The sequence below is a fragment of the Dendrobium catenatum genome, unplaced genomic scaffold (genome assembly GCF_001605985.2).
Source record: "Dendrobium catenatum unplaced genomic scaffold, ASM160598v2 fragScaff_scaffold_621, whole genome shotgun sequence".
In the NCBI taxonomy this organism is placed as follows: Eukaryota; Viridiplantae; Streptophyta; class Magnoliopsida; order Asparagales; family Orchidaceae; genus Dendrobium; species Dendrobium catenatum.
The window spans coordinates 18,303,984-18,318,097 of record NW_021319083.1 but is presented as its reverse complement, the minus strand read 5'-3'; the positions used below and the strand labels follow the sequence as shown (position 1 = coordinate 18,318,097).

At 36.9% G+C, this 14,114-nt stretch overlaps 1 protein-coding gene and 1 long non-coding RNA gene across 4 annotated transcripts; one reads left to right on the top strand and one right to left on the bottom strand.

Moving 5' to 3' along the window:
- Positions 1–4,502: 4,502 nt before the first annotated feature.
- Positions 4,503–8,203, bottom strand: LOC110105478. Its single transcript, XM_020835008.2, has 2 exons — positions 8,090–8,203; positions 4,503–6,127 (listed from the first exon to the last, which is right to left on the bottom strand). Exons 1-2 carry the CDS (start codon positions 8,178–8,180, stop codon positions 4,635–4,637), a joined length of 1,584 nt encoding a protein of 527 aa, XP_020690667.1. The 5' UTR covers positions 8,181–8,203; the 3' UTR covers positions 4,503–4,634.
- Positions 6,014–9,122, top strand: LOC114579715. Of its 3 annotated transcripts, none has more exons than XR_003700872.1 (3): positions 6,014–6,152; positions 7,899–8,343; positions 8,846–9,122. It is a non-coding gene; the product is annotated as an uncharacterized LOC114579715 (long non-coding RNA). The 3 variants fall into 3 exon arrangements; XR_003700871.1 differs by having other exon boundaries at positions 8,815–9,122; XR_003700870.1 differs by lacking the exon at positions 8,846–9,122 and having other exon boundaries at positions 7,899–8,682.
- The last annotated feature ends 4,992 nt before the right edge of the window (positions 9,123–14,114 follow it).

Genomic DNA, 14,114 nt, shown 5'->3' with positions numbered 1-14,114 from the left:
TTTCAAAACTAGATCTTCGAAGCGGCTATCACCAAATCCGTATCCGGCCCGGAGATGAATGGAAGACGGCATTTAAAACTCGGGATGGATTATTTGAGTGGCGGGTCATGCCATTCGGACTGTGCAATGCTCCGGCGACGTTCATGCGGCTCATGAATGAGATACTCAGGCCCGCTTTGGGGAGGTATTGTGTCGTTTATTTTGATGACATCCTTGTCTTTAGTCGCTCACTAGAAGATCACTGCACTCACCTCTCTCAAATTCTTGACATTTTGCGAGAACATAAATTGTATCTTAATCTAACTAAGTGTGAGTTCGCCAAGAGCACTGTCCATTTCTTGGGCTTCATCATCTCCAGCCAAGGCGTACATGTGGATCCTCAAAAGATTCGTGCTATCACTGATTGGCCAACTCCACGTTCCGTGACCGAGGTTCGCAGTTTCATCGGCCTCGCCAATTTCTACCGTCGCTTCATCCGCGGGTTTAGCATCATAGCTGCACCACTTACTGAATGCCTCAAAAACAAATCACTGCAATGGACGATGGATCATGAGCGGAGTTTCAATACCCTTAAAACGGCACTAACGACAGCCCCTGTATTGGCTATGCCTGACTTCAACAAGCCGTTCCATGTCGACACCGACGCTTCATCTATAGGCGTGGGTGCAGTGCTCGCACAGGATGATAAACCTCTGGAATTTTTCAGTGAGAAGCTCAGCCCAGCTCGTCAGAATTGGTCGGCATATGAACAGGAATTCTACGCCGTCGTCCGGGCCCTGAAGCAATGGGAACATTACCTGTTACACCAGGATTTCGTTCTATGCAGTGACAATCACGCCCTTCAATTCATTAATAGTCAAAAGACTATGAATAAAATGCATGCGAGATGGCTGACATTCCTCCAACGCTTCAGCTTTGTACTCAAGCACAAATCCGGAACTCAAAATCGGGTAGCCGACGCTCTTAGCCGCCGCACTGCACTGATCACTCAATTACAAGTTGACACGCCTGGACTAGAGGCTCTGCAGGAGTTATATGAGTCAGATAGTGATTTCTCTGCTGCCTGGAACAGCTTGATGAGCAACCCGCCGATACCGTTCACTGACTTCTCCATTCGGCACAACTTCTTATTCAAAGGGAACCAACTCTGTGTTCCAGCATCCTCATGGCGGGAACATTTAACCAAAGAATTGCACAGTGGGGGCCTGGCGGCACATCTCGGCCGAACAAAAACACTGGAACAGATGCAGAGCAGATTTTACTGGCCGCACCTCCGTCGGGATGTTACACGATTTGTGGAGCGGTGTCCTATATGTCAATTGTATAAAGGAAATGCCCAGAATACTGGATTTTACACGCCGCTGCCCGTCCCAAATTCAATTTGGGAGGATATCAGTATGGATTTCGTGTTGGGCTTGCCGAAAACCAAACGAGGAGCTGATTCAATTATGGTAGTTGTCGACCGCTTCTCTAAAATGGCTCACTTTATCGCTTGTAAGAAGACCTTCGACGCCCTCAACGTCGCCATCCTCTTCTTCAAGGAAATTGTCCGTCTCCATGGAGTACCGCGCAGCATTACATCGGACCGTGATGTAAAGTTCGTCAGTCACTTCTGGCGAGAATTATGGAAAAGGCTCCGGACTGAAATCAAGCTGAGCTCCGCATATCACCCTCAGACGGATGGGCAAACTGAGGTTGTGAACCGCACATTAGGTAACATGCTGCGTTGCCTATCTCATGAACACCCAAAGCAATGGGATGACTACCTTGGCCAAGCCGAATTTGCGTATAATGCCATGTCTAACCGATCCACCGGACAATGTCCGTTCAGCATAGTCTATACGAAGTGCCCAAATCATGTGGTGGATATAGCAGTGTTACCACACTGCAAGAGCAAGGCAGCAACCCACACTACCGAGACTTATACAAAATTGTTACAAGACATAAGAAACAAGCTCGAAACTGCCAATCAGACTTACAAGCAACATGCTGATCTCAGCCGGCGTGAAAAGATATTCCATCCTGGCGATCTCGTGATGGTTCGCCTTCGCAAGGAAAGGTTTACACCCGGAACCTATTCGAAGCTCAGTCCCAGGAAATTAGGACCAGTTCCCATTGTGCGGCGAATCAACGACAATGCATATGTCGTGGACCTCCCACCCACAGTCCTTACACCATCGACGTTCAATGTATCTGACATTTTTGCTTATAAACCACCGGACGCAGGTATCATTCAAGCTCTTTCCTCAGGTGAGGAATCTTCCACGGCGGGGGAGAACTGATGTGGCGTATCATAGTACCAGAACATTCCGGTGATATCATTACCTTGCTTATGTTTCCACTACCTTTTTGCAGCTTTAGTTAGTTATTGCCTCTCTGCCAATTAGTGGCCAGCTCAGCATTTAGTTCCCCTTTTAATATTTTCTTTATTCGAATCAGCTTATGTAAGGCCTGGAGTTAGCCGGGTTCAGTAGAACTTTTGAATACAGCTACAGTGAAATTACCCTCACTTCCTCTTATTCTTCTCCTTCTTCTTTCTTCTGCTTGCTCTGCTTCTCTTCCCTTTCCTCTGTTTTGCAGGTTAATCCGGTTTTCACACCAATATATCATCCTATCTACTTGTAATATTGTTCCAATCAAATACGACCAAAAGGTCACAAGGGAGATCAATATTCTTTAATGATGCTCACATAATTACTGGAACATCTCCAATAACTGAAGAAGACATTAATCTAGAAAGTATTAGACATTGCATAATCCATCGTATTTGTCTATGCATTTATGTATGTTTAACTAACTATATCTTAAGCATTCAAACTATTTGAACAATTAATTGATTTTTAATTTGGATAGAGCTCGAATCTAAATTAACGAGCGAAACCAGACTCATCGAGGTCAAATTGGAGTGGTTTGAGTTGTGATCTATTTGAGTAGGGATCAAAGCAACCCTAACATTCTCTCCTAGAGAGAACAGGGTGAACTTTCATGGTTTTGATCAACATTATTGCTGTAATTAAAACAATAGACTGCCTATTTTCAAATTCAGTTATCAGATTTATCTTATCAAGTTTACAATTTTTGTTTAAATTATTTATTTAGTTGACAGCTTATATTTTCATTTTCATAACTAAATTTGTCATTATTTTTATCTCAGGGCCAAGGAATAGTTTAATGCTGCTGCAAATCCAGCCACTCCCTGATGGAAGAGGGGAATCCTTTGAATTTTGATCAAATATAAGGCTTCGTTTGGGACTGCTTTTTCACTGCTTTTTAAGACAAATTTTTAGTACAAAATTAATTTTTTTTTATTGAAAAATTGCTTTAACCAGCAGAAAGAAAGCCGTTCTAAACGAAGCCTTTGTTAGAATATAGTTCTCAAAAGCAATTGACTTTAAGATGAGTATAATATATGTGAGAAATGAATTAAAATTTATAAAAATAAATTTAACAATTTTGAGAGGAATTCTAATAAAATATTTGATGATAATTATCTTTATTTTGTCAGCCCAAAATAATAATAATAATATTATGAAATGTAGGAAAAACACCTGATGCCTTGAAAATGACCCTTGCTTATGAAGGGATAAATTTCTTTTAAGCTATGTTGGGATTTTTGGAATAAAGGTTTTGTTTGGGACAATTTTCAGTCATTATTTTTTTGCTATTGGTAAGAAATTTTTATACTAAAAAAGTATTTCGAATATATATTTAATTTTTTATATCTTTTAAAAAATTCATTGAATCAAATATAAAAATACACTTATTTCAACTAAAGTATTTGGAAATTTTTATTTATTTTTATTAAAGTTATAATTGAAATAGGGATTTTTGTTTTTATCGCCTTATTAATAATATTGAATTTAGAGAGAGTTTAAAGTAAATAAGTTGGAAAAGTTGTTCAACTTGATAATATTTTAATTGATGTGTGAAAATGTTTAGAATAAATTTTTTAATATTATGTTCAAGGCTTAGAAGATGTCAAATACGTGAAGAATGAGTGTGTTGATTCTTATTTTTGGTCAAACAAAACTAAAATTTTTAATTTGGAGCAAGCAAACCTTAGCTCAAACATAGATCCATATCAACATTTTTATTGAAATGAAAATAATTTTTCCCTTACAATGTTTTTAATTATCCAATGCTATAGATGAAATTACTTTCTTCTATGAATATAAGTATAATTTAAATAAATTAATATATATTACACGCAATTTTAAATGAAAAATATATTTTTTCATTCCGATTATGTAAAATAATTGGGATATTATACTTAGAAACAAAAGAGTCTTATTATTAAAAATTTTTAGAAGAAACATTCACTCCCTACTAATATAAACATATACATACAAAGAATTCTTCAAAATGAATGAAGTTTTATAAGATAGACTTACATTGAGATGATTTTTTTATTGTTTTTTAAAATAATTTATTATATAAAATTTTTATTTTTATATTAAAAAATTAGTAAAAAAAAAAAAAAGTAAAAAACCTTCATCTCCATATTAGCCCACTAAAAATCCTTTTTCTTGTAAACTAAGTACAAACACCAGCACTCCAATCCTCTCTAGACATACAATCATCCAACAAGGCCATTCAACCACCACCAACATCATCATCATCATCATCACCACCATCTACGACTCATCCCCATTCCAGCTAGCCTTCTCCTTCGGCCCCGTCGGCCCTTCCTCCCCCAACACCTCCTTCGGCAAACTGCTCACCAAATCCCCCAGCGCTTTCTTCATCTCCCCCGGCAGAAATCTCATCACCTTCTCCAACTCCTTATCCACATCATAGCTCACCTTCGGCCCCCACTCCCTCATATACTGCAACCACGCCGGCTCCTCCACCCCCAAATACTCCGCTGATACGATCACGTTGTTCGCCCCCGCGTCCATCACCGCGCCCCCTTCCGCCGTCTCATCCATTATCCCAATCCCGTTCTCCATTTCCCCCAACAACACCAGCCCTGCCTTCGGGTAAAACGCGTGCCCGTGCAGCGTCGGATACGCCGCTGGTCGCCTACTCCCAACAGGCGTATATTCTAGCTCCTTTGGGTCCACCCATTTTCCGGAGCTGTGCTCGGAGAAGTACATCTGCTTCATCTCGCCGTCGAAGTTGCTGAATCTCTGAGTCACGTGCTCCCAATCCCCGACGTGCTCCCCGATTCGCCCTAGGGCGATGTCGAAGAACTCCACCTTGGCCCTCGCCGGGCCGTTGAAAGGGTAGAAGAGCCAAAAAACGATGTCGGTGGCTGTGCCGCCGAGCGTCGGCTTGATGTGGATATAGGCATCGGCGGAGGGAAGGCTTCCCGCCTTGACGGTATTCTGCGAAGCAGCGTCGGTAGGAAGGTCGAGCCAGTAGGCGCCGTCGTTGGTGCCACCCTGGGGGAGGTTGGTGCCGGGAGGGTCGATGCGGGCCGGCCTGTTAGGGCTGCTGTTCGTGTAAAGCAGCGCGCCGTTGTTGAAGAACCAGGAGACGGAAGAGGGTAGGTAGGGCTCTTTCGGGTGGAAATGGATCCAGGGAGAGTAAGTTTTGATCAGGGCGGTAATTTGGGTGAGATTCGGCATTGCAGCAACGGTCAATAAGCTCTTATTTATGCAAATTAAAGGAGGTTTTTCGCCTGCGACGATGGTGCCGAAGGAGTCTGAGAGGTGGACGGTGAAAGGGGAATCGGATTTGGCAGACCAGATTGGGGCTTCGGGGTCGCATGACTCGAGGAGGTCACTGCGGAGGCAGCGGATGGAGGAGAGAGGGGGTTTTTGTGGGGAGGAGGTGACGAGGTGGCCAGCGGCGGCGTAGCCGGGAGGAGGGATGGGTTGCCAGAAGAAGGCGGGGGAAGGCGAGGTGGAATTGGTTGAGAAGAGGAAGGTAAAGTCGGTGGGGGAGGCGAGAGAGGCGCAGGTGTCGCGTGCGATGAGTGCGCGGGGGGGTGAGGAATTGGACGTGTGGGCTTGGGCGTGGGAGCCGAGGGCGAAGAAACCGGAGGGAAGCGAAGAAGGGGAGAAGAAGGTGGCGCCGGAGTCGCCGGCGCTTAGCGGGGCGGCGGTTACAATCTCGGTGAATGTGGAGTGCTCGCGAAGCTCGACGCCGGCAACTTCTATGCTTCCCTTTGCGAATTGGCCGCCTGCGAGAAAGGCTTTTTTTATCAGGTATGGCGATTAAAATTTAAGTTTTTTTACTTCCATATCACAAAATATTTTTATATTTATATTTCTAACACCTAAAATTTTATATTTATTTATATACCATTTTAGTTTTTAAACCATGTAAAGATATGTTTTATTTTAAATAAAATTAATATTAATGATATTTTTAATATAATTTAAAATTTTAGTTTATATTAATAATTATTAATGTTTAAGTATTAGATGTATAAATATTTTATAATACGCATAAATTCTCCTTAAAAAATTGTGAGCCGCTTAATTAACAAAATATTTATAACAGGTTTTTATGCAATTTGTCAAATGTTGTAAGACATTGGTTGGTCAAAATATGACTTTGTAAATGAAGTTAGATTACCTAATTTGTACAGCTTTTATATATAAATATATGTAAAGTAGTGCATTAAGATTCGGTCGATTTGACCGATTTAGTGCATTAAGATTGATAAAAATATGGTATAATAGAACTAGCCAATTAGGTCAATTTTTTACGTTAAGAAGCAATTAGAGTTTAGTGTTTAGCCCTTAATTTAGATTTTTTTTTTATCGATTTTATGACTGCTTAGGGCATCTCCAACCGAAAACTTCATTTTTCTCGGCAAAGTAACGCAAAACTCCAAAATGGCGCGGTGATGCTCCAATCGAACGCCATTTTAGGTGTTTTTGAGAAGGTAACGATCGCCCTTCCCTTCGCGCGTTTTTCCGGTTGAGAGAAAAAAATGGCGTGAGTGAACAGTGCGACGCCAATATTGGCGTCCCACTGTTCATCCGCCATCAAATGCAGTAAAAAATGGCGATCGGTTGGAGCAAAACAAGAACGGCAAACAAGTGTTTGCCGTTCGGTTGGAGATGCCCTTAAATGCTTATTTATTTGGGTGGAAACAATAAATTATTATTTATCTAAATTTATTTCAGAATATGCTTTCAAACAAAAAAAAAAAAAGTTTTTATTTGATTGCTTGTTGGATGGATAAACAGTTATTGAACTTATTATAATAACTTAAAGTTTTGTTTGGGATAAATTTTTTATTTTTTGTGCAATTTTAAGTAAAAAAAAATTCAAATTTAAAAATATTTATACTAAAAAGTTGATTTAAAAAATAACATAAAAGTTGTCCAAATGAAATCTAAGTAGACCTCCTTATTAGGTATATGCTATTTAAAAGTTGATAAAATTAATATAAAAATATCCCCAAATTCATGCGGAGAACGTATTGGATATGACAAATTATTTTGTGCAGAGACGAGAGATCAGATGCAGAACGTCATCAAGAGACCAATCGGAATATGTCACATCAATGGTACCGAGCACAAGTATGATGTGGCGCACGCTGATTGGTCTCCAGACGTCAAACACAAATAATTAATCCTTGGATAGTGATGGTTTCAATAAATTTTTAAAAATTTGCATAAATTTTCAAATAAAAAAAAAATTTGTTGTTATATATGATATACATAAAATATCTTATTGTATACTTTTCTTTTGAATGCAATGTTTTTGAAAAAATGACAACCAGATCATTCATACAAATTTTATTTACATATCGAACCCTTATTTAAAACAGTAGCTAAAAAAATACGGATTAAAATTTCATTCTGCACTTTTAAATTTTGATGATATTCTTATAAACAAAGATAATTTGTTGTTAGTTTTCTAAATATATAAGATTTTGGTATCATAAATATTTGCCCCTTTTTTTCTTAACTATAATGGACTTGCAACAATCGAAGAAAGGACACCATCTATTCCATTATTGCAACTTCAACCCTTACACCTTCATCCGCCAGCTCGCCGCCGACGACCAATCCACCCACTTCTCCGACCGACATCAAGCTCCACCGCCGTGGATATTACATACAAACCATGCATAACAATAACTACCATTGAATTAACTAAGTTCGTAGGAAGGAAACAGACATACCTTGAACGGCGACGGCCTCGCGTTCATGGAAGCAAAGAGAGAAGAAGAAGAAGAAGAAGAAGAGGGGAAGTAAGCTCCAGCAAGAAGCCATTAGCTGCGATACTGATTCAGAGAAAGAGAAACATATATAGAGTTTAAAAGAGAGGTGGAGAAGTCGATATAGCTATCAGCGACTGGCCCGCAATATTTGGAAAAGCATCCCCGTGAAGAAACGGGCTTTTCTGATAAAGACGGTAGCTTCTCCGCCTTGAACGGTACCTTGTTTTCATTTTTTATTTTGTTATTCAGCAATTACTGAGGAAGAGTGTCAATAAAAAATAGATTATTATGCGTCTGAATTTATGGGCAAATTATTAGGTCGGGTTGTAGCACAGAGAGAATTATATGAATTTCTCTTTATCTACAATAAAAATACTGTCAAAACGCAATCTAAGTGCAGCTACTACAGCATAGCTGTGATTGGACTACATTTTGACTGTGCTTTACTATAGATAGAGAGAAATTCGGATATATCTGTATCAGGTGACCGAACCTAATAATTTTCCAAATTTATGAGATACACAATAAATATATAGTAAATACACATAACTGTATATTGACTGTGTGCCATAGCTGGATCCACGAAATGCCCATCCTAAAAAAAAATCATTAGAGAGGATTTTTTTTTAGAATTTTGCCCCTGCCCAAAAGAACTTTCTGTCCTAAATTTATTAATTGTGTGTCAGTTTTGCCCATCCTGTCTCCCGTCGTTCGCAGAATTGCAATAGAAGGCTAGAAGCCATCTCGTTCCGTCGTTCGCACTAGAAAGATCAGGTCAGATCGCCGGCCTTCGCCTTCGCCTTCGCAAATTGCAAGTTTGCCCACCCTAAAAAAATGATTTGGATCCGCCCCTGTGTGTACCCTCATAATCCGACCGATCTGGACTCTGTACGTAATAATTTCTCCAATAAAATGGCAAATTGAAATTATGCAAAATTTGTTTTTAATTTAAAATTGTTTTTAAGTGGATAATGATTAACAACATTTTTTTTAAGACTTTTGAACCAATAAGTCAAAAAATTTTTAGTTGGTACTTAAAACTTCTAACCAATAGATTGATGAGCTGCATTAATGATTGACAGCATGAGAGAGGGTTTTTGTTAATCTTAATTATGATATTAAATTTATTGGATGAGAGCATCTACAATAGTAAATTATTGTATGGTTCCATAGCTCATTTGATGGGGAAATTATTATTATTACTTTATTAGGATTAGGCGTTATGTATTTTATGTTTGGAGTATCTTAGGAGTATATTATTATATTCTCATTGTATTTTTTAAATTTTAATATTGTGAGATGTGAATTTATTATGAAAAAAATAACGTAAGTATCTTGTAATGTGTTTCTTGTTGGTATGAGCTTTAAATTTGTGAATTTAAAGGGGGAATAGTGCTACTTATTATATCCTTAGTTTTGTTTTTCATTTATTATATAAACAAATAAAATAGATTATAATGTGGGGGTGTTAATAAATGATCCGACTACCAATTTGACTCAGATTTGACTTGAAAAATTCGGGTGGCCTCTCCGCCTCTGAAATAATAGGTCGAGTTCGGGTCATGCATTCCGACCCATTTATTAAATTAGTCATATTTGGCTTGACTCGCCAACTCGATTTTGACTTGAAAAAAATTGGTTTAATATATTTTTTTCAAAATTCTTTTATTTGTTGGTATAATCTTTTCATTTTTTTATCAATTAATCTTAGATTTATATATAACAAGTTAATAAAAAAAATAATTTTATTGCGGACTAGAATATACACGGCGATAGAGTTAGAAAATTTCCGTCTCAGCATTGTATGGATATCTAGCACACAAACAGGAGAGAAATAACACTAGGATTTATATGTGGAAAACCCTGAAAAGGGAAAAAAATCATAGGTTCATGCTGAGTTGAAATAATTCCACTAGTCTTTTTTGAGGTACAAGAGGCTAACTCGTCCTTAAAATTTAGGATGATCATATTACAATGTTTCACTTACGGATTGAAATCAAATTACATCAAGTTGTGTATTCGAGTTGAATTCAGAATCGCTTAGAATTCCGACGTCACTTGAAAATCGGGAAGAGTTCCGGTGGCACTTGAGAGTCGAGCAGAATTCTAGCGTTACTTTGGCGTCGGGCATAATTAGGGCGTCACTTGGGCAGAATTCAGACATCACTCGGGCGTCCGGCAGAATTCCAGTGTCACTCGGGCGTCGGGCAGAACTACGGCGGTGGTCGAGGAGTTATTCCCTCATATCATTCTCTTCCCTTATTCTCTTCTTCTTGCTTCTTCTTGCTTGGGTACCCTCTCATGAGAAATGAGGGGTCTATTTATAGATATTCTGGAGTGCCATGACTTGTAAATAGGTGAGAGATCAGGGGTAAATAGGGAGTGGTCGGATGGACGGCCGATATTGAATTCCTTGATCAGGCATCGTTCATTAGATATTTGAAGGTCTTAATGATGTCGAAATTAAAAGATCTTGGGCTCGTTGAATTCGTCTCGTCGAGCCGCTCGATTCGATTATAAGAACGTCATATTTGAAAACCGTTTGGTAACTCAAATTGTGGTTCGAACTTTTCAATAGCGCTTCGGGTCCTTGATTTGAACTCATTTGGTCTCGGATTGAGTCTAATTTTGTGTCGTTGAGTTTGTATTTCCGAGATGCTCAGTTTGACTGTAAGTTCGCTGAAATTGGAGTTCAAGTGATCCTAGATTTAATTTTTGAAGTTGCTGGCTCGATTTTACTTCGAGATTTGTGCCCTATCAAGATAATTTACTGATGATACATAAATTATTATTATTTTTAATAAAATGAGTTATCAAATCGGATTTGGATTGTTAGCAAGTTTTGTTCAAGTCCAATTTTTTGTCATATTTGTTAAACTTGTTGGATCTGGCTCATCAGATTAGATTTGCATCAAAATTCACCTGTTGATCCATTTTGATACCTCTAAAATATAATTATGGTATGATGTGTATATTTTACATATTGATTACATAGTCATATATTCTTATATTCTACGCATAATGCACATTTAGTAATTTCTCCACTTATTCAGAGTTTGAATACATTTGACTATTAATTTATGAAAATTGTAATAAAATTCGTTAAATATTTGTAAAATAGAAAAAATGAATTATTAATATTTAGTGATTTAAAATTAATTTAAAATTGAATCAATTTGATTAAAGCAAATTTTAATTTTGATTCAATGCAAATGTGCTTTGAACTCTGTGCATTTTTAATATATATATATACTCGTTATTATCAAATAATACATAGCAATATCGAGCAAATACCGAGTTTTTTGGCGGGATTTTGCCTCCGAACGAACCTTCCTCTGTGTCATTACACCGGACCTAATAAAAGTTCCTGACTTGCATGGGCTTGTTGAATTGCTTGGTTGGCTGTGGAAGGCTTAAAATCCTAGCCCAGTTTCGTGACTGGGCCAAGTCCAGCCCTTTTGTTGCATGGTTATCATAAATGTATCAGGATCAATGTTTCTCAGGCAGAAAATTGTTATATTTTCTTCATATATTTTTCCTTTGATATATTATACATATATAATAAGAAAAAATTGATTTTATATACATCATAATACGCATGATAAGTCAAAAATTAAAAATTTATTTTTGACGAAACTAACTCCAATGAGAATAATTTCTTGTATTTAACAAATTTCTTATATATTGAAGTTAAAATCCAATAATGAATCTATTTACAAATTCGGTCAAGCCAAGGTTAGAATCATTGAAAGCTAGGAGAGAGGCATCAATAGGACTTGTAGGGTGTGAAGGAGAAGCGGACTTGTGATGGAGCTCAATGGGGAAGGCATTGACGTGACTTTGAATGTGTGAAGGTGAAATGGAATTCATTATGAATCTTGTTGCGGAAGGCATCAACTATACAAGCAACATATGAAGGAGAAGAGAGTTTGCGATAAACTAAGTTTATTGGAGAAGGTATTGAGAGGATTGATTGTATGTGAAGAAGAAGAAAAGTTTGGGATAGAGCTTGTTACGGACCGAATCGATAGGATCGGCTGCATGCGACTAATCGATAGGATCGACTGCATGTGAAGAAATAGATGGATTTGCGATGATGTTTGTCTAGGTAGCCATTGATGGGACTGAGGCATATGTAGGGCCATACATTGTCGGGATCGATAATGCGTGTGGTGGTAAGCACCAAGATGCCGGGCACAAACTCCTCTTGCCAGACAAATAAATTATTTGAACTAGTTTGAATAAAATTTCTCTTAAAATATGTTATATTTGTGATGAAGAATACATAAAAAGGAGACGTAAGAATATCATATTTTATCATATTTAATTGAGAGTTTTCTAATATATTTTTGCTACAGCGAAAAAATGTATAAAGGTAATTCTCTTTGTCATAAAAAATAACTATAAATCAATATTTACCACACTTTGCATATATATGAGCATATAAGGAGTTCATATTGTGATTACTATAATTTAAATTCAATTAAAGTTTGGTAATTTAACGGTTTGTTTGGGATGGCCGAAGTATTTTATAAAAGGAGGTGTAAAATTGTTTGGGAGAAAATAAAAATTATAAAACCTTTTATAGATATCATCATATTATAAATATATTCTTGTTTTAGTAAAAGAAATTGTTTTTTTTTACAATTACTATAGCAAATCCCAACCTAAAAAAGTAGCTTTGGATACAAACATTTTGAAAATCAGCAAAAAATTTACAAATAACAGTAGCTAAGTTGAAGCATGAATGAGATTTGAAAAATAATGCAATGAGAAAATTGCCCAAACAAAATCTTATGTTTCAGCTTTTTAGTTCAATAATTAAAACTTGTGTACTAAAAAATTGCTTTAAGAAACAGTAAAAAAGTCGTTCCAAACGAAACCTTAATCTGATTTAAGAAACAAAAAAAAGTCATTCCAAACGAAACCTTACAGTGTCTTCGTTGTAGTTATTGAGTCTTTATTAAACTCTGCTCTTTTTTCTTTATTGGGCTTATGACTCATCTGTTCAATGGATTTGCAGAACTAGCCATTGTTAAAAATCTTCCTCTTTTTAACAAATAAAGGGATCTCTTATTCTCTCCAACATGGGCTTATGCTTAATTGGATTCTTAAGATTCCAATTTCTTTTCTGGAATTTGCCGTCTATACTGGCTTGAGATATTATGTGATGGGTTTTGAGCCAAATGTGCAAAGGCATGCTTAAAATTGGTTTTTTTTAACTGACAGAATTGCCACGGTTATAATCGTTGTTTTAGACTTGTAATGCAGTTTAGCAGCAGTTATAACCACTACTAAAGACCCATTTCCAGATTGATAGTGGGTGTTATAACCGTTGCTATATACCCATTGTCTAAATTTGTAGGTGTTAAAATCGCTGTAACATAGCATAAATGTAGCGGTTAAAACCGTTGCTAGAATAAACATAGTTAAAAACTACATCTAAGGCAGCCGTTTAAATAACGCTGCGAAAGCCGTTTGCAGCAATAACAAATACGGTGGATGTGCAACAGTTTTGAAACTGCTGCAAATCAAATAGTAGGTACTTTTATCGATGTTGTAGGGTAGAAAAAATGCTGCGAAAGTCTATTTTAATAATAGTGTTAAATAACAATTATAATTCATTAGGCTACTACTTTTTTATTATTTTCTTTGTGTCTTCAAAATTTTTTTGTAATGAGGAACTGTTTTTAACAACCAAAATTTCTAATATATAGTAGCTTCAATAAAACATCATTTTGATTTTTTTTTTTTAAATATTATATTTATAATGTTCACAATAACTTTAAAAAAGATTATTTTCTACAGAATTATTTCACAATTAGTTTAAAAAATATTATAAACAAACCCCAAATAATAAATATCATGCTGGAAAAAAAAACCACTTAACTTTATTAATGCTAATCGTTATTATAGAGAGAGACTAATTTTAATACCACCTTAATAATAGATATGTTGGAATTCTATTCACCTAATATAAAGATGA

What these genes read in the sequence shown, in the direction of transcription:
- LOC110105478 (XM_020835008.2), bottom strand. Translation starts at nt 8,180, where the DNA reads ATGGCTTCTTGCTGGAGCTTACTTCCCCTCTTCTTCTTCTTCTTCTTC. An exon ending in CGAGGCCGTCGCCGTTCAAG is followed by an intron (nt 6,128 to 8,089) that starts GTATGTCTGTTT and finishes CCTTTCTCGCAG; the next exon opens with GCGGCCAATTCGCAAAGGGA.